At 45.1% G+C, this 20,319-nt stretch overlaps 2 protein-coding genes across 3 annotated transcripts; both read left to right on the top strand.

Moving 5' to 3' along the window:
- The first annotated feature begins 1,696 nt into the window (after nt 1–1,696).
- Nucleotides 1,697–4,569, top strand: ccdc51 (coiled-coil domain containing 51). Of its 2 annotated transcripts, none has more exons than XM_029692915.1 (4): nt 1,697–1,869; nt 2,375–2,776; nt 3,109–3,273; nt 3,499–4,569. In XM_029692915.1, the coding sequence occupies exons 2-4, from the start codon at nt 2,435–2,437 to the stop codon at nt 4,303–4,305; spliced, it is 1,314 nt and encodes a 437-aa protein (XP_029548775.1). In that variant the 5' UTR covers nt 1,697–1,869; nt 2,375–2,434; the 3' UTR covers nt 4,306–4,569. The 2 variants fall into 2 exon arrangements, with proteins under 2 accessions (XP_029548775.1, XP_029548774.1); XM_029692914.1 differs by having other exon boundaries at nt 1,701–1,847.
- An 89-nt stretch (nt 4,570–4,658) lies between these two features.
- LOC115150039 (DNA replication licensing factor mcm2) lies at nt 4,659–20,275 on the top strand. Its single transcript, XM_029692912.1, has 16 exons — nt 4,659–4,983; nt 5,807–5,991; nt 6,179–6,342; nt 6,481–6,605; nt 6,746–6,884; nt 8,843–9,062; nt 9,311–9,518; nt 9,704–9,838; nt 10,125–10,316; nt 11,464–11,557; nt 11,884–12,134; nt 12,725–12,964; nt 13,121–13,363; nt 13,639–13,821; nt 15,819–15,974; nt 19,635–20,275. The coding sequence occupies exons 1-16, from the start codon at nt 4,873–4,875 to the stop codon at nt 19,743–19,745; spliced, it is 2,757 nt and encodes a 918-aa protein (XP_029548772.1). The 5' UTR covers nt 4,659–4,872; the 3' UTR covers nt 19,746–20,275.
- Nucleotides 20,276–20,319: the final 44 nt, after the last annotated feature.

Here is a 20,319-nt window from a genome sequence, read left to right as displayed (position 1 = left end):
CTCAACAACCATTGAATATGGCCGGTGTCAGTAAACGTCATCAAAAAATGTAATTCAATTGTTGCCAGCAGCACAGTTACAGTCATCAACGCTCTGGATAACATGAAAACAGCCTAACCAGGTCTACTAGGGCGAGTAAAATGGTCAGTGAGGTTCTCTCATTTGAGTCTGGAAGTAGCTAACAAGTTAGCCAGTTAGCTTTGGTGCTTGACTGAGGTCAGAACACTTGCATCAACCCTACTCCTTGGCCAGAGCATCCAGTGTGCACTCTGAACGCTCCGAGAGCGAAGCGCTCTGAATTTATGAACCCCAGAGCACACTCTGGCACTCCAGATTGAATTTACAAACACGCTCTTTATATCAGAGCTATGACTGTTACTATAGAGAGAAATAGAGTACCATTTTTTATTTAACTAGTCAGTTAAGAACAAATTCTTATTTACAATGACAGCCTACCCCAGCCAATTGTATGCTCCCCTATGGAACTCCCAATCACAGCCAGATGTGATACAGCCTGGATTCAAACCAGGGACTGCAGTGACATCTCTTGCACTGAGATGCAGTGTGTTAGACCACTGACCCAGTCATCGTGGATGTAACCTGTTATAGCGGGGACATTGCTAATGAGGGCTTCCACCATTTTAAAGGAGTTAACTGGGTGGGGATTCCTGAGCTGGGAGCAATCTGCCAATGAATAAAAATAAAAATGGACTGCTTTAAAATTGAGATAGCCTCAATGACGCTGCCCATGCTGTCATAGACACTATAATGGCACAGATACAAGGATGAGTCCTAGCTATATCTGTCTCTTTGACCTGTTGATCGCATGCTTGTTTACTCTCTCATTGACTAGAATGGTCCCACCTGATCTGGTCTCTTCCTGCATGCTTTATATCAGAGAGGAAGAGGACCAACTCGGTGGAAAATCTGTCTCCCACCAGCAGGTGGCTATTTTCGTTTGTTTCGCTCACCAAGCATGGGGTTTTCAAACGGAGGTCAATGAGAGAGTGACAAATTTGGTCAACCAAAAAAATGTAATGGCTTATTTGCTCTGTGAGGTTTATTTGATCGAATAGAAGTTTCATAATGCTGAACTTGTTATGACTGTACTGATATAAGTAGGACACGTAACATTCCGGAAACTTTGAGAAAAAACACTTTATATTGGAGTTGTCTTGAGATTGCTATGCATATTCATAAAATAGGGCTCGCGAGTGGCGCAGCAGTCTAAGGCACTGCATCTCGGTGCTGGAGGTGTCACTACAGACCCTGGTTCGATTCCAAGCTGTATCACAACCGGCTGTGATTGGGAGTCCCATAGGGGGCAGCGCATAATTATCCCAGCATCGTCAGGGTTTGGCTGGTGTAGGCTGTCATTGTAAATTAGAATTTGTTCTTAACTGACTTGCCTAGTTAAATAAAAATATAGCGTCTCTCTTCATCGAATACAGGCTATTGACGTCAACAACCCTCATCAAATATTCAAAAAACTATGACAAACATGAGATGTATCCACCAATCCAAAGAAAGGATAGGCGGGAGCTAGACAGACGTTTTGTGGACAACGACTACCACTGTTAGGGCAGAGACGTGTATCTTGTCAGTATATCCATAATCTTTGCTTACATATTTGAAAACGCGTATTTTCATTGTTAGAGCGGTCACTTGACTATCTTGACAATATATTAGACAATCTTTGTTTCTAATCGGCGCTGTTAGGACCTTACTTCCACTCTAAACCGGATGCAGAATATTTGTGATGTGCCTGATCATAAACATTTTATGATAAAATTACTATGTACGTTTTGTAGCCAGCTGATAATTTGCTCAGTACTTGAAGACAACCGGTACGTGAATTATTCTGATTAGGTACAAAAAAACAAACAAATCAGAGATCAATAGCCAGGATACATGATGTGTATTTAGCCCTGGGTTGCCTAAAGCAAGTTTGAAAACTGTCAGCTGCTAGCTAGCTAGGTAGCTACGCTAGCTAGGCCGCTATCTATTGGGCGTCTAAGCCACTGCATCATGGATGACTTCCAAAATGGCCATAGATTTTCAATGAAACCATTAACACCAGCATTGTAGAGGTCAACCGAGGAGCTTCTGCAGTGTTGCAGAAATGTAGATATTATCCTCCAGATAGCCCAGCATATTTGAAGCAGGGGTGATACAGGAAATGCCAGTGGGATACAAGTACAGTAACTAAGACTGTAACGTTACTAACTAGAGTTATTCAATCATTTTTGATAGCTACGTCGAAACATTATAAAACATTGATAAACATTCATTGATACCTCTAACATCAACAGGCTTTGACTGTACTGTACTGTCTTGTTTATTATTATTTTTTATTATTTTTTATTTTACACAGGTGGCAGCTCCAATGTCTTGTGCTTTAGCATCATAGTGAATATAACCCACTGGTTTCTCAATGAGGTACAGAGGTAAACAGCTCATACCATGGTGCCATGGAACATCATGTCTCTACCGTTTCCACATCACTGGCACGGTTAGAGGGACAGTGTCTTTCAGCAGGGCCTACAGCACACAACAGCAACCGCCACCATCTCCAAAAGATGACGGAGCAGACAAACCTGTTGTTCCTATTCAAGAGCGTGCTGTGGCTACAATACAGAATCTGACTGACTTGGGGAAGCAGTGGGGACAGAAGTCTGTGAGCACTGCGTCAAACACAGTTAACTACTGGTGGGAGAGGTACGAGGAGTTTGTCGGCCTGAATGAAGTCAGAGATGCTCAGTCTCAAGTCACAGAGGTAAGTCCAAGTCAGGAAACTGAAGGTTGTGGTATGTTTCTCTATCTCGCTATTTCATCACTTGAGGCTTAGTTTTTCCTGACCACATGACCTTACAAGGGGAAAAACTCTGGGTCCTGTGTATAGATGTTGTCTGGAGACCTATAACTAGTGCCCAGAGTTCTTCCCGCTCAGGTCAAGTGGTCAGGGAAACTCACGTTTCTATTCCTCACACAGCTTCCTAAACTTGTAATCTGAACAGCTCAAGACCCATAGCCTATAACTAAGGCCTCAGAGGTTTTTCCAGTCAGATCATATACTTTCCCTAAATTTCTAATCATCTGTATATTTAGGCAGAGAGGGCCTTCATGGTGGCCAGAGGCATGGTGCGCGAGGCCCATTGCAGCCTGGAGGCCCTACAGGTCAGGCTGAAGGAGGTGAGAGACCGACTGGATCGGGTCTCACGAGAGGAGGCCCACTACCTGGAGCTGGCCACGTTGGAGCACAAGCTGCTGCAGGTAATACTGTCAAGAGACATAATCAGATGTACAATCCATTGTTGAATATGAATGTATCTTTTTGCTGTCACATTGCCCAATCCCATAAAAATACACACAGACGCACACACACAGTGTCAGCTGAAAAGCAGTTTGTTGTGCTTGAGTTGAGGAGACCCACATTGCCGACTTTAGTTGTTGTATACATTTTTATAAAAAAAATAAGGCATTCTCACCATTTTGTAGGAGGAGCGTCGCCTGCGGACAGCCTACGAGAATGCAGAGGGTGCAGAACGAGAGAAGTTTGCCTTATTCTCAGCTGGTGTGCGTGAGAGCCACGAAAAAGAGCGGACTCGGGCGGAGCGCACAAAGAACTGGTCTGTGATAGGCTCAGTGCTCGGAGCTTTGATAGGGGTCATGGGGTCAACCTATATCAACAGAGTACGCCTACAGGAGCTGAAGACCTTACTACTGGAGGCTCAGAAAGGACCTGTTAGTCTACAGGAGGCTATAAAAGTCCAGGCCGGTATGCATAAGTCTCAACAACAGGAGCTGAGAGGCCTTATAGAAACCCTGAGGGTTACACTGCAGCATAGAGCAGCTCAGCTGGTAGCTGAGAAGGATGTGAAGAAGCCGGTGGCTGTTCGGGTTCCGGAACCCATCGTGGTTCCACCCCAGCCTTCTCCGAGTGCCTCCGAGGCAGTTCTGAAAGAGATATTGTTCTATAGTCAGAAAGCACAGAGTCTTATAGAAGGCATCCAGCCACAGTTAGGTCAGCTTGAACAGAGTGTTGGGAAGGTGGAATCAGAACTTCTGGCTGTTCAAAACTTGATTGAGACTTATCACAGGGAAGAAAAGCCGTCAGTAGTTATAAGTCAGCAAGATTCCCAGATGTTTGTTTGCGACACTAAGAGTGTCATGCAAGGTCTTGACCAGACAGAGAAAAGACTTGAGGCCTCAATAAGCCAGACTACCATGTACAACACTGTTCTGGCTTACGGTGCGCTTGCTGTCACTGTTCCAGCACTGTATATTCTCTTTAGAGGTGTTTGACTAATGTTATGTACTGTAAGAGTGATATTAATCTTACAGGGTCCATCTTGATTTACAAAGAAATAATTACAAATTAATATTGTGATTGCTGTTTGTTTTTACTACAGGCAAAATGAACCATGCACTGATGTTAAATCAATACTGTATATATTGAGTGTGAAGCTAAAATAATTTGAGTGCTGTATCTAGATTAAAAGCAAATGTAATACATTGTAAAATATTTGAATTATAGTACTGTCTATTAAAATGTAATACATTGTCAAATATTTTATCTTCTTTTTAATGTAAATGGTTCTAAACATTAGTGCAAAAATAATTTATAATTCCTGTAAAAATGAGCGTAATATATCATGTCTATTTCACCAAGAAAAGATGGTCAATATGTGAGAACACGGCACAATTCTGTTTCTCACGTCTTCAGTAAAACTGATAATCAGCGACCCGGCTTTCTGAGGGAAACAAATCGAGTGCATCCAAAGAACCCTGCCTTACATTAGATTGACCTATCAGAGAGTAGGTGCTCCGACCAATCATAATGCTGCTCTTTGGTTCCAATATTACATATTCATGATATTTCGCGCGCTTTGTATATCACGTGACGATTTGGCGGGAAAAGCAAGCGGTAAAAAATACATTTGCGTGGCAGCAGTAGAGACGAGCAAGCACGGAATAATGGCGGTGAGTGATTATCATCAAACTCGGCAATAAATTCACTTTATATGTTTCAACATATTTCTTATTTGACAGATAGTTAATTGTTTATTTCACGTTTATCTATTCCACTTGCTCTGGCAATGTGAACATGTTTCCCATGCCAATAAAGCCCATTACATTGAAAGTTGTTTATGTTCCTTGATTAATTATCTGAGGATTTGTGTTCGTGGTGGATTTGTGTTGTTCGTGGTGTCTTTTGCTCGCCAGTCAAAGTTGAGAAAGTGTCAGGAATCGACTCACGTTGTCTGTGAAAGACATATAATGTGCTGGTTAACGTTACATCCGTGATTTTATTAATCTTCATTAGTTCGCTAGTTAGTCAGACATCAAACTGATCTAAAATCTGTAGTTAAACGTTTATATTATAAAGGTAAATTAGCGTGTTCATTGCCATGTAGTTAACTAACTAAATTACACAAAACATTTGATCTGCGTGGCTTCTATTATCTAGCTAGCAACAGTTCGCCAGTTTGTCAGCCATCATAGCTAGCCACATTGTCACTATGAAAGTTAGCTGCTAAATGACTCATTTTAAATGCAGCAGTAAATGACTGTTACCGAGTTAACGTTAGCTAGCTGGCTAGTAAACTGCTTTCCACAGTTTGAGCCTTTGTTCACCATGTTAAAGAATAGGTATATTAATCTCAGCTAGCATGCTAGCTAGCACTAAACTATGTCTGTTGAGACAATACATGGACTCTGTAATATATGAAATGCAACGTCTGTAGCAAATTTAACAATGCAAAATACATCTGACTTGACTGCTTTTGTGTTTTCCCGTTGTCAGGATTCATCTGAGTCATATCACATGGTAACCAGCCCCAGCAGAGGCTCCAGGCGGGGGGAACTGACCTCCAGCCCCGGGAGAGACTTGCCCCCCTTCGAGGATGAGTCTGAGGGGCTCCTGGGGGAAGGAACTCTGCCTGAGGAGGAGGGAGATGGGGAGGAACTGATTGGAGATGCAATGGAGAGGTGAACAAGGGGGGAGAGGGAGGGAGGTGTTCAGACCCTGTAGTCTTGTACCGTTGTGCTTTACATGTAGTGTTTTCAGGTTATAGCTATGTTATACTATGTTTACTAAGCACTTATACCACAAATGATATAGGTTTATAATACAATATGATTTGCTTATCCATTCTTCCCATCCCTCCCCATGCAGAGACTACCGAGCCATTCCTGAGCTGGACAGGTATGAAGTGGAGGGTTTGGATCTTGATGAGGAGCTGTCGGAGCTGTCTCCTGGAGCCAGGGCTGCTGCTGAGGATGCCATGAGGAGGAGAGACAGGGAGCAGGGAGGCAGGCTGAGGAGAGGACTACTGTATGGTGAGAAGTTCTTTGTCATAGTCTGTTTTAAATATTTTCTGACCATAAGATTAGTTGTTCTACTCTTACATAGTGGGATTGAAACGACACACAATGGTCAGTTTAAGAAACTCATCACCTTCCTCTTCCTTCTAACAGACAGTGAGGATGAGGATGAAGAGCGCCCGGCCCGGAGGCGTCGCCTAGCGGAGCGGGCTGCAGAGGGCACCGGGGCGGACGACGAGGAAATGATCGAGAGCATCGAGAACCTGGAGGACATGAAGGTAATAAAATATTTATCATATTCATTCATATTATTGCTTTTATTTTTCTGTGAAGCGCATTGTATTTTTACCTTGTACAACATGTGCTAAACAAACGGTTGATTGGTTGGTGGATGTATTGATGGATGGATTGGTTGCAGGGCCACTCTGTCAGGGAGTGGGTGGTCATGGCCGCGCCACGTCTGGAGATCTACCACCGCTTCAAGAACTTCCTGCGCACCCACGTAGATGAGAACGGCCACAATGTCTTCAAGGAGAAGATCAGCGACATGTGCAAAGGTACTCTATATATACAAAAATATGTGGACACCCCTTCAAATTAGTTGATTCGACTTTTTCAGCCACACCCGTTGCTGACAGGTGTATAAAATCGAGCACACAGCCATGCAATCTCCATAGACAAAAATTGGCAGTAGAATGGCCTTACTGAAGAGCTCAGTGACTTTCAAGGTGGCACCGTCATAGGATGCAACCTTTCCAACAAGTCAGTCAAATCGCTTCCCTGCTAGAGCTGCCCCGGTCAACTGTAAGTGTTATTGTGAAGTGGAAATGTCTAGGAGCAACAACGGCTCAGCCGCTAAGTGGTAGGCCGCACAATCTCACAGAACGGGAGTGCTGAGGTGTGTAAAATTTGTCTGTCCTTGCTTGCAATACTCACTACTGAGTTCCAAACTGCCTCTGGACACAATGTCAGCACATGAAAGGTTTGTCGGGAACGTCATGAAATGGGTTTCTATGACCGAGCAGCTGCACACAAGCCTAAGATCACCATGTGCAATGCCAAGCGTCTACTGGAATGGTGTAAATCTCGCTTCCATTGGACTCTGGAGCAGAGGAAATGCGTTCACTGGAGTGATGAATCACACTTGGTGGACGCACATCTGGCAGTCTGACAGACGAATCTGGGTTTGGTGGATGCAAGGAGAACGCCACCTGCCCGAATGCATAGTGCCAACTGTAAAGTTTGGTGGAGGAGGAATAATGGTCTGGGTCTTTTTTTATTTTTTTATGGTTCGGGCTAGGCCCCTTAGTTCCAGTGAAGGGAAATACAATGGCATTCTAGACGATTCTGTGTTTCCAACTTTGTGGCAACAGTTTGGAGAAAGCCCTTTCCTGTTTCAGCATAACAATGCCCCCGTGCACAAAGTGAGGTCCATACAAAAATGGTTTCCTGAGATCAGTGTGAAAGAACTTGACTGGCCTGCAAAGAGCCCTGACCTCAACCCAATCAAACACCTTTGGTATGAATTGGAACGCCGACTGCGAGCCAGGCCACATTGCCCAACCTCACTAATGCTCTTGTGGCTGAATGGAAGCAAGTCCCCTCAGCAATGTTCCAACATCTAGTGGAAAGCCTTCCCAGAAGAGCAGCAAAGGGGGGACCAACTCCATATTAATGTCCATGATGTCGGAATGAGATGTTCGACGAGCAGGTGTCCACATGTAGTGTATTTGTATCAGGAGTTTTGTTAGGTCTGTTCTGAAGTTGGACTGCAGAGTCACAAGGTGATTTGTCATTTTCACTATCTATAGTAGGGCTGGGAATTGCCAGGGACCTCACTATACGATATCATAATACGTAGTGTTTTTTTTTTAATATATAGATTTATTTTTTTATTTTTTACCCCCTTTTTTTCCCCCCAATTTCGAGGTATCCAATTGTTAGTAGTTGCTGTCTTGTCTCATCGCTACAACTCCCGTATGGACTCAGGAGAGGCGAAGGTCGAAAGCCAACCAAGCCGCACTGCTTTTTAACACAGCACGCATCCAACCCGGAAGCCAGCCGCACCAATGTGTCGGAGGAAACACCGTACACCCGGCGACCTGGTCAGCGTGCACTGCCACAGGAGTCGCTAGTGCACGATGAGACAAGGATATCCCTAACCCGGACGACGCTGGGCCAATTGTGCGCCGCCCCATGGGCCTCCCGGCTGCGACAGAACCTGGGCTCGAACTCAGAGTCTCTGGTGGCACAGCTGCGATGCAGTGCATTAGACCACTGCGCCACCCGGGAGGCCCGAGAACTTGTTTTGATCAGTCAGGGAAGTGCTGAAAACCACGTTGGCTCACTATTTAAAAAGAGGATAGAGAACAAACTATATGAACTACAACATTAGGGATTCTGCTCCTGGCTTTACTTGAACTGATCTTTGAAATGGGTTGACCTTGACTGTGTCTAAAGGTTCACGGTCTTGAAGAAAGACTATTACTGATGTATTTAAACCAACCCCGTCCAGAGAACAAGGAGAGTCTGGTGGTGAACTACGAGGACCTAGCAGCCAGGGAGCATGTCTTGGCCTACTTCCTGCCGGAGGCGCCTACTGAGATGCTGAAGATATTTGACGAGGCAGCCAAGGAGGTAGTCCTGGCCATGTACCCAAAATACGACCGCATCGCTCACGAGATCCACGTCAGGATCTGCAACCTGCCCCTCGTCGAGGAGCTGAGATCCCTCCGGTAAATACTGATCACATGCCTTCCATGATTTAAAAGTAGACTCAGCGATACAAATTTAGCATTAGATCAGGCCAACTTTTGCAATAACAACAGAGCGAGAGGCTAGTCTCCTCTACAGTTATCACAGAGCTACAACATTGCAGTAGAGTTGAGGGAACTCCCATGCACACAGGCTGATACTGAGCCTCTTGCATCACAGGATTAATATGATTGCTTTTACAATAACATGCTAATTTTCTCCTCTCCAGACAACTCCACCTGAACCAGTTGATCCGTACCAGTGGAGTGGTGACCTGCTGTACAGGTGTTCTACCTCAGCTGGGCATGGTCAAGTACAACTGTAACAAGTGTAACTTCATCCAGGGGCCCTTCTTCCAGTCCCAGAACCAGGAAGTGAAGCCAGGGTCCTGCCCTGAGTGCCAGTCTTTCGGCCCCTTCGACATTAATATGGAGTTGGTGAGTCAGTCGACCAATAGAAATGAGTAGATCAATAAAAATACTATCTAATAAGGTTGAACCAGGAAGGGAAGCCAGGCTTCTGCCCTCAGCGCCAGGACTGATTCTTCACCAGAGTGTGAAGGCTGAGGGGCTGACTAATAGATAAAGGCAAGAAATAAGACATGTTTTTTTTTTTTTGTCAGACTGTGTACCAGAACTACCAGCGAATCACCATCCAGGAGAGCCCCGGGAAGATGGCCGCTGGCCGCCTCCCACGCTCCAAAGATGCCATCCTGTTGGCTGACCTGGTGGACCAATGCAAACCTGGAGACGAAATAGTGAGTTTGACTCATAACATAACTAATCTCTCTAATTCTCAACACTGTAGGGCACTGACATAGTCTGCTAGTGGGATGTACAGGGCTGTGAGACGAAAGACACGTGTCATTCCATCAAGTATGATTTTTAGTAGGTACTTGATGAAGACGAGGCCATTCTGAACATCCATGTTTTTTTACTTGTTTTTATTTTCTCATCCCAGCAACATGTCTGGAGTTGTCAAAGAGAATGTTGACTTGTTAATAACCTAGCTACCTAGTCATAATAACTGCTCTTTCCCTCCAGGAACTGACAGGGATCTACAACAACAACTATGACGGCTCTCTGAACATGGCCAACGGCTTCCCAGTGTTCGCTACGGTCATCATGGCCAATCATATCGCTCGTAGAGACAACAAAGTGGCCGTGGCTGAGCTCACTGACGAGGACATCAAGGCCATCGTGGCTTTGTCCAAGGACGAGCGCATCGGAGAGAGGGTGAGTTAGTAGCACCTGCTGGTAAACTGTCAGACCACGTACACATCAGAGAGGGTGAGTTAGTAACACCTACTGGTAAACTGTCAGACCACGAGCACATCAGAGAGAGGGTGAGTTAGTAGCACCTACTGGTAAACTGTCAGACCACGAGCACATCAGAGAGAGGGTGAATTAGTAACACCTACTGGTAAACTGTCAGACCACGAGCACATCAGAGAGAGGGTGAGTTAGTAGCACCTACTGGTAAACTGTCAGACCACGAGCACATCAGAGAGGGTGAGTTAGTAACACCTACTGGTAAACTGTCAGACCACGAGCACATCAGAGAGGGGGTGAATTAGGAGGGACCCTGCTGATACGGTCGGAGGACCCTGTGGTCACAAGTCTTTCTGTCTTTTATGTATGGTTTATTTAATAACAGATACAAGCCCATTGACGTACTGTGGAAACAATTATTAATGGCTTGTGGCACAATATAGACTGAATGTACAAAACATTAGGAACACCTTCCTAATATTCATTTGCACCCTCTTCCTTTTGGCCCTCAGAACAGCCTCAATTCATCGGGGCATGGTGTTTAAAGCGTTCCACAGGGATGCTGGCCCACTTTGACTCCAATGCTTCCCACAGTTGTCAAGTTGGCTTCATGTCCTTTGTGTGGTGGGCGATTCTTGATACACATGGGGAACTGTTGAGTGTGAAACCCAGCAGCGTTTCAGTTCTTGTCACAAACCGTTGTAACTACTACCATGCCCTGTTGAAATGCACTTAAATATTTAGTTTTGTCCATTCACCCTCTGAATGGGACACATACACAATTCATCTCTCAAGACTTAAAAATCCTTCTTTAACCTGTCTCCTCCCCTTCATCTACACTGATAGGTGACATCAATAAGGGATCATAGCTTTCACCTGGTCAGTGTCTATAGCAAATGTTAATTGTCAATATCCGTAGATTGGCTTTTAGTCATATTTTCTTTCGTCTGTTCATCCCCACCTGTACACCCTGTTCGTCCCCCACCGGTACACCCTGTTCGTCCCCCCCCACCGGTACACCCTGTTCGTCCCCCCCACCGGTACACCCTGTTCGTCCCCCCCCACCGGTACACCCTGTTCATCCCTTGGGCTGTCTCCTTTCTCTCTGCAGGTCTTTGCCAGTATCGGCCCCTCCATCTACGGCCATGAAGACATCAAGAGAGGCTTGGCTCTGGCTCTGTTTGGTGGAGAGCCCAAGAACCCAGGTTGGTGACCCATTCAACATCAGCGGTAGCCAACGCTCCTTCTGGAGAACAACCTTCCTTTAAACTGAGTTGGCTGTTTGATAAAATTAATTTTCAGTAATTTTCTTGAATGAGGGCTACACAGTCCTCTGTTATGATGCTTCTATCGTCTGGCCTTCCTCTGTTCTGTCGCGTCTGGCCTTCCTTCTGTTCTGTCGCGTCTGGCCTTCCTTCTGTTCTGTCGCGTCTGGCCTTCCTTCTGTTCTGTCGCGTCTGGCCTTCCTTCTGTTCTGTCGCGTCTGGCCTTCCTTCTGTCCTGGGTTCTTACCTTTCCCTCTTTTCTCCAGGTGGGAAGCACAAGGTGCGAGGTGACCTCAACGTGCTCCTGTGCGGTGACCCCGGTACGGCCAAGTCCCAGTTCTTGAAGTATGTTGAGAAGGTGGCCAGCAGAGCGGTGTTCACCACCGGCCAGGGAGCCTCCGCCGTGGGCCTGACCGCCTACGTACAGAGACACCCGGTCACCAGGGAGTGGACTCTAGAGGCTGGAGCACTGGTCTTAGCGGACAGAGGGGTCTGTCTTATTGACGAGTTTGACAAGGTGAGAGGGGGAAAGGGTTGATATGATGGGAGAGAGGGGTTAGACTAAGGGAGTGGACTAGAGGCTAGGACCTTGGTGTTAGTGGACAGAGGGGTCTGTCTCATCGACTTTAAGGTGTGGGTGGGAAAGGGGGTTGTTGGGAAAGGGGGTTGTTAAGGTGTGTGGGGTTGTTAGGGGGGGGTTGTTAAGGTGTGGGGGGTTGTTAGGGGGGGGTTGTTAAGGTGTGGGGGGTTGTTAGGGGGGGGTTGTTAAGGTGTGGGGGGGAGGGGGTTGTTAAGGTGTGGGGGGGTGGTTGTTAAGGTGTGTGGGGGGGAGGGGGTTGTTAAGGTGTGGGGGGGTGGTTGTTAAGGTGTGTGGGGGAGGAGGAGGTTGTTAAGGTGTAGGTTAAACTAGGGAGACCAAGTATAGTATATTCCCAGCAACATTCAAAGTAAAGGATTTGTTCATGTAAAACTGTTCAGTGCCTTGTGCAGGGCCATGAGTATTTTCAGGTCAGGAAGACCTAACAATAACATGGAATAACAAGTGTAGTTTTTCCTGTCTGTGACACTCCTGTAGACTGCAGTGCTGAACATGTCTCTTCTCTCCAGATGAACGATGCAGACAGGACCAGTATCCATGAGGCCATGGAACAACAGAGCATCTCCATCTCCAAGGCTGGCATCGTCACCTCGCTCCAGGCACGCTGTACTATCATCGCTGCTGCCAACCCTATCGGTGGTCGTTACGACCCGTCTCTGACCTTCTCTGAGAACGTGGATCTGACCGAGCCCATCGTGTCTCGTTTTGACATCCTGTGTGTGGTCAGAGATACTGTGGACCCAGTGCAGGTAAAGACTATTGGCCAACTTCTCAGCTTTCTATTGTTGTTCTCGCATCATCCCTGTGATGATATGACCGGATGTTTTGTTAGTTCGCTGAATGAATTGACACTCGTTCTTTGCAATATTGCAACCTTCTGACTTGTCTTTGTCCACCATTTACAGGATGAGATGCTGGCTCGTTTCGTGGTGGGCAGCCACATCAAGCATCATCCCAGCAACAAGGAGGGTGGCATGGCTGGCTTGGAGGAGGTGGTTCTGCCCAACACCACAGACGTACCTCCTATCCCCCAGGAGCTGCTGAGGAAATACATCATGTACTCCAAGGAAAGGGTCCGGCCCAAACTCAACCAGATGGACCAGGATAAGGTGGCTCACATCTACAGCGACCTGCGCAAAGAGTCCATGGTGAGTGTCACAACCGGTGGTTCGAGCCCTCAGCCGGTAAGACTGTAAGCTAGCTAGCTGAGCTAAAGCCTGGGGAGATAATGCAAGGCCCTTAGCTGGCATGGGTCGATTTCATGTCTCAGAACATTTCATTTATATTTCAATTCCCTTTCTGAGTTGATGCCGAACCTGAAACGGATACTTCAACCTGTATTATGTCCTTGAGGGGTGTCGTGACATCACATGTCCAAACTGTCTACTGCCAATAATAATTCAATAAGTGACTGTGTCTGTAGGCGACAGGCAGCATCCCCATCACGGTGCGTCACATCGAGTCGATGATCCGCATGGCGGAGGCCCACGCCAGGATGCACCTCAGAGATTACGTAGTGGAGGATGACGTCAACATGGCCATCAGAGTCATGCTGGAGAGCTTCATCGACACGCAGAAGTTCAGCGTCATGAGGAGCATGAAGAAGGTAAGCACAGAGAATGTGCTAGACTATACGTGGGTCGTGTTCACTAGAGCAAATTGTAGCAAAACGTTTTGCAACGGAAAAGGGTAATATGTGTTCTTCTAGTTCTGTAAAGGGTAATATGGTGCAGGAGGGAAAAAGCCCAACATAGATTTGTCTCCACTTAGTGGTCATACACTATTAATGTATAAGGATCGGACTGTCTGTGTCACAACAGTGAATCCAGTATGTCAAACACTGGTTCTTGATCCTCTAGATGTTACCTGGCGCTCAGGCGAGACGACAAGCTGCTGCTTTTTATTCTGAAACTAACGCAGACCTGCGAACATGCACCAACTATGCAATTCTCTGTCTAGAGCTGAGTTTAAAGTATGCAGAAATGAATTATGCCTTTTTTTTTCCTTAAAAAAAACAACATTTTAATAAAAAAACAAATCCACTGAGTAAATCTAACATCCGATTCTCGAGCTGCAACACACACAGACATGTACGGAGTTTGTGTCAACGGACATGGAGATGAATACATCATTATTGGACGTAGCTACCCCGTGTCTGCCCCTCCTGGTTGTTGTGATGCTGAGTTTGATGACTGTCAGCTGTACATAAACACATGGACAAAGCCCTTTTCCACTCCGTGTGTTGTGGAAAGGTAAACACTAATTGTTTCAACATTAGCGAACATAAGACATTCAGTGGGCTCTAAAGTACCAGGAGTTCACTCGCATTTGCTAGTGAAGGAAATTAAATGCAAATACGAAAAATAACTGGTCGTATTTGTGCGATTGTGATACACATTTAATTCTGCGTCCCGTTAGTTGTATTTTCCACTTAACATTACGAGGATCACACAACCTGATAAACTAATTATGATCCATGTAACAAAAAGTATAATAAAAAATACATCTAAATCTCTTGTCATTAAATGGAGTGGGGAGTTTGCACGATGAAGATTGAACGAGTGTCCGGTATTAGCTATAGAGGCAATGCTTCTAAAATGCCTTGGCAATGGATTTGAGATTGTATCAATTTCAAAAATCTGAAATGATTTATGGGCTGCAAAGAAATACAATGGGCACCTTTTACATAGGCTGAAACACCGGACTCTTAACAGCGGTCAGGTTCCCTTTGCGGTAGCCTACTGAACAGCGGTCAGGTTCCCTTTGCGGTAGCCTACTGAACAGCGGTCAGGTTCCCTTTGCGGTAGCCTACTGAACAGCGGTCAGGTTCCCTTTGCGGTAGCCTACTGAACAGCGGTCAGGTTCCCTTTGCGGGAGCCTACTGAACAGCGGTCAGGTTCCCTTTGCGGGAGCCTACTGAACAGCGGTCAGGTTCCCTTTGCGGGAGCCTACTGAACAGCGGTCAGGTTCCCTTTGCGGGAGCCTACTGAACAGCGGTCAGGTTCCCTTTGCGGTAGCCTACTGAACAGCGGTCAGGTTCCCTTTGCGGGAGCCTACTGAACAAGCTTAGCCTTGTTAAGCTTTGTGTAGCCAGTTTGCGGTCTGTCGATGCGATTATTTTGTTTTTTTAATGTTTTTTTTATGTTTTCAAAATGATTTTGCTTTTAGTGTTGATTAGGAACCGTGTCTAAAAAACCAAAACTTTTGATTGGCCCTGTTTTGAGAGGTGACGAGCATTCCTCTACTATAGAGACTAAACTTGTGCTTAGAAAAACGTTCTAGATAATCATCTCCATTCTACACTGTACATGTAATCTCCACGAATAAAGGCCTTTTGTTATTTCTATTTACATCTGGTTAGTGACTTTTACCATGTGTGTAAATGGAATGCTGCCAAGATAGTATTCCAACCTTTTTATAGACTTGATTTGGTACAATTCTATAATTGCGATCAGACTCACAAACAGCATACGCACGAGCGTGTGGGGGAATCTCAATTCGGCGCGTGTTGAATCAATATGCCGCACGTGTCTGGTACTCTAAAAAAAATTGGACAGGGTTGGCAGGTCTGCTAACTTATCCCTCGTTTCCTCCTCTCTCTAGACGTTTGCCCGTTACCTGGCGTTCAGAAAAGACAACAATGAGTTGCTGCTGTTCATCCTGAAGCAGCTGGTGTCGGAGCAGGTGGCGTATCAGAGGAACCGGTACGGAGCACAGCAGGACACCATCGAGATCCCAGAGAAAGACCTGGTGGACAAGGTAATGAGCTGCTAGTCATGATGGTGGTGTCTTAATGAATGGTGTAAAATGTATTACTTACATTTCTACTGTAATGTACTATACCAAGTTGCTAACCATGGTGCAATCTCAATCTGAGATGGTTTCCTCTCGGTCTCCTCTCCCTCATTGTATTCTAGCAAGATGCTAACAGCGTCAGCGCAGTAGGATTGTCTTAGTCCTGCATTGAAGCTTTGCCTGTTTGATGGTTCATCTGGGGGCATGGCGGGATTTCATACAAGTGTCCCGCTCCTTGGAAGCGGCAGCTCTAGCCTTTAGCTCTGTGCAGATGTTTCCTGTAATCCTTGGCTTCTGGTTGGGATATGTACGTACAGTCACTGTGGGGACGACGTCGTTGATGCACTTATTGATGAAGCCAGTGACTGAGGTCGTATACTCCTCAATGCCATTGGATGAATCCCGTAACGTATTCCTGTCTGTGCTAGCAGAACACTCCTGTAGCATCCGCGTCATCTGACCACTTCCGTATTGAGCGAGTTGCTGGTGCTTTCGCTTGTGCTTGTAAGCAGGAATCAGGAGGACAGCATTATGGTCAGATTTTCCAAATGGAGGGAGAACTTTGTACGCTTCTCTGTGTGGAGTAAAGGTGGTATAGAGAAGTAGTGTGAAGTTGCTTTCTATTTCTGTTCTTCCCCTCGGGCAAAATGTTTTAAATTTGTCGATGCTGAACAAAACACTGAACAAAAATATAAATGCAACTTTCTATATCATTAAACATAATTTGGGTCTATTTGTGAAGTTCAATAGTTTCCCCCATATACGGAGCATTATCATTATACGGAGCATTATCATTATACGGAGCATTATCATTATACGGAGCATTATCATTATACAGAGCATTCGGAAAGTATTCAGACCCCTTGACATTTCCACATTTTGTTACGTTGCAGCATTATTATAAAATGGATTAAATTGCTTATTTCCCTCAATCTACACACAAATCCCCATAATGACAAAATGAAAACCGGTTTAGATTTTTTGGCAAATTTATTAAAAATCTAAAACTTAAATCACATTTACATAAGTATTCAGACCCTTTACTCAGTACATTGTTGCACCTTTGGCAGCGATATCAGCCTCGAGTCTTCTTGGGTATGACGCTACAAGTTTGGCACCTGTTTTCTGGGAGTTTCTCCCATTCTTCTCTGCAGATCCTCTCAAGCTCTGTCAGGTTGGATGGGGAGCGTCACTGCACAGCTATTTTTCTGGTCTCTCCAGAGATGTTCAAGTCTGGGATCTGGCTGGGCCACTCAAGGACATTCAGAGACTTTTCCCGAAGCCACTCCTGCGTTGTCTTGGCTGTGGGCTTAGGGTCCTGTTGTAAGGTGAACCTTCACCCCAGTCTGAGGTCCTGAGCGCTCTGGAGCAGGTTTTCATCAAGGATCTCTGTACTTTGCGCCGTTCATCTTTCCCTCGATCCTGACCAGTTGTCCAGGGACTGCTGTCTAAAAAAACATCCCCACAGCATGATGATGCCACCACCATGCTTCACCTTAGGGATGTTGCCAGGTTTCCTCCAGATGTAATGCTTGGCATTTAGGCCAAATAGTTCAATCTTGGTTTCATCAGACCAGAGAACCTTGTTTCTCATGGTCTGAGAGTCCTTTAGGTGCCTTTTGGCAAACTCCAAGCGGGCTGTCATGTGCCTTGTACTGAGGAGTGGCTTCCATCTGGCCACTCTACCATAAAGGCCTGATTGGTGGAGTGCTGGAGAGATGGTTGTCATTCTGGAAGTTTCTCCCATCTCCACAGAGGAACCCTGGAGCTCTGTCAGTGACCATCAGGTTATTGATCACCTCCCTGACCTAGGCCCTTCTCCCCCGAATCAAATTGTATTAGTCACACGCGTCGAGTACAACAGGTGTAGATCTTACAGTGAAATGCTTACTTACGAGCCCCTAACCAACAATGCAGTTTAAGTGTTTTAAATAAATACGAATAATAAATAAAGTAACATGTAATTAAAGAGCAGCAGTAAAATAACAATAGTGAGACTATGTACCGGTACAATATGCGGGGGCACCAGTTGAGGGAATATGTACATGAGTTATTAAAGTGACTATGCATAGATTAAAAAAAAAAAGATAAATAAATAAAAAATATATATATATCTAGGCCAGTCAGTTAAGAACATTCTTATTTACAATGACAGCCTACCAGGGAACAGTGGGTTAACTGCCTTGCTCAGGGGCAGAACGACAGATTTTTACCTTGTCAGCTTGGGATTCAATCTCGCAACCTTTCAGTTACTAGTCTAATGCTCTAACCACTAGGCTACCTACCGCCCCTGATGATAACAGAGTAGCAGCGGTGTAAAGAAGGAGGGGATGGGGGGGGCCGGGCAATGCAAATAGTCTGGGTAGCCATTTGATTAGGTGTTCAGGAGTCTTATGGCTTGGGGGTGGAAGCTGATTAGAAGCCTCTTGGACCTAGACTTGGTGCTCTGTTACCGCTTGTCATGCGGTAGCAGATAGAACAGTCTATGACTAGGGTGGCTGGAGTCTTTGACAATTTTTAGGGCCTTACTCTGACACCGATTTCTCAGTTTGGCTGAGCAGCCAGCTCTAGGAAGAGTCTTGGTGGTTCCAAACTTCTTCCATTTAAGAATGATGGAGGCTTGGGGACCATTTTTTGGTACCCTTCCCCGGTCTAAACCTGTTTTCATTTTGTCATTATGGGGTAGTGTGTGTGTGGCTTGAGGAGGGGGGAAAATATTTAATCCATTTTCGAATAAGGCAACCTAACAATGTGGAAAATTTGTCGAGGGGTCTGAATACTTTCCGAATGCACAGTACGCTGATCAAAAATTATAAACGCAACATGTAAATTGTTGGTCCCATGTTTCATGAGCTGAAAATAAAAGATCCCAGAAATGTTCCATACGCACAAAAAGCGTATTTTTCTAATTTTGTGTACATCCCTGTTAGTGAGCATTTCTTTGCCAATATAATCCATCCACCTGAAAGATGTGGCATATGAAGAAGCTGATTTAACAGCATGATCATTACACAGGTGCACCTTGTGCTGGGGACAAAAGGCCACTCTAAAATGTGTGGTTTTGTCACACAACACAATGCCTCAGATGTCTCAAGTTGAGGGACAGTGTAATTGGCATGCTGACTGCAGGAATGTCCACCAGAGCTGTAGCCAGAGAATTGAATGTTCGTTTCTCTACCATAAGCCACCTCAAGTCATTTCAGAGTTTGGCAGTATGTCCAACTGGCCTTACAACGTAGACAACATGTATGGCATCGTGTGGGGAAGCAGTTTCCTGTAAAACGAGTGCCCCCTGGTGGCTTTGGGGTTATGGAATGGGCAGACATAAGCTACGGACAACTAACACAATTGCATTTTATCCCTGGCAATTTGAATGAAAAGGGATACCGTGACGAGAGCCTGTCGGCCATTTTTTTTGCGGAGGGTGGGTGGGAGGGTGTTGTATCTGTGACCATCAGATGCATATCTGTATTACCAGTCATGTGAAATCCATAGATTGGGGCCCAATGAATTTATTTAAATTGACTGATTTCCTTAAATGAACTGTAACTCAGTAAAATATTTTGTAATTGTATTTTATTTTTGTTCAGTATAGTTGAATTGTTGTGTTCTCTCCTTCCCCAGGCCAGACAGATCAGCATCCACAACCTGTCAGCGTTCTATGACAGCGAGGCGTTCCGATCCAACAAGTTCTCTCACGACATGAAGAAGAAGTTGATCCTACAGCAGTTCTAAATCTGTCGATCTGCTGTTGCCTGGGGAAAAAGACTACCTGCTACGTTCTCAATGCGCCCTATTCCCTATGTAGTGCACTACTTTTGCACCAGGGCCCATAGGGTGCCATTTGGGGCACGATCTCAGTCTGGATGTGTAAATAATTGTAAATGTTTGTCACCCTGTTGGAAGAATTCTAATAAGTTGTAAAATGGCCCAGTTTCTTATCAATGTTACAATTAGTCTGGATTCATGTACGACTTGTGTGAACGTAAACTGTATATTTCTTCATTACGAACTTTTCAACTTTCTCATCTTGGAACACAGCTTGTGTGTTATCAAATGTAAGAGTTTTTGTAATGTAATTGTTTAGCTGTATTAGTTTTTTGAAAGATGAACTACAGTAGTTCAGGGTTAATTTCAGTCGACCCAGAACTAAAAGTATTGCATCATTCTTTGACTGCACCGTGTACATGTCGCAAAGAAATAAACGCAACATGTAAAGTGTTGGTTTCATGAGCTGAAAAAAAAAAAAAATGGCATAAATTTTACATATGCGCATAAAGCTAATTTATCTCATTTTGTGCAAAAATGT

This window comes from Salmo trutta, chromosome 16 (genome assembly GCF_901001165.1).
Source record: "Salmo trutta chromosome 16, fSalTru1.1, whole genome shotgun sequence".
Lineage (NCBI taxonomy): Eukaryota > Metazoa > Chordata > Actinopteri > Salmoniformes > Salmonidae > Salmo > Salmo trutta.
Note: the sequence above shows the minus strand (reverse complement) of the source record. Positions and strands in the feature narration are given on the sequence as shown.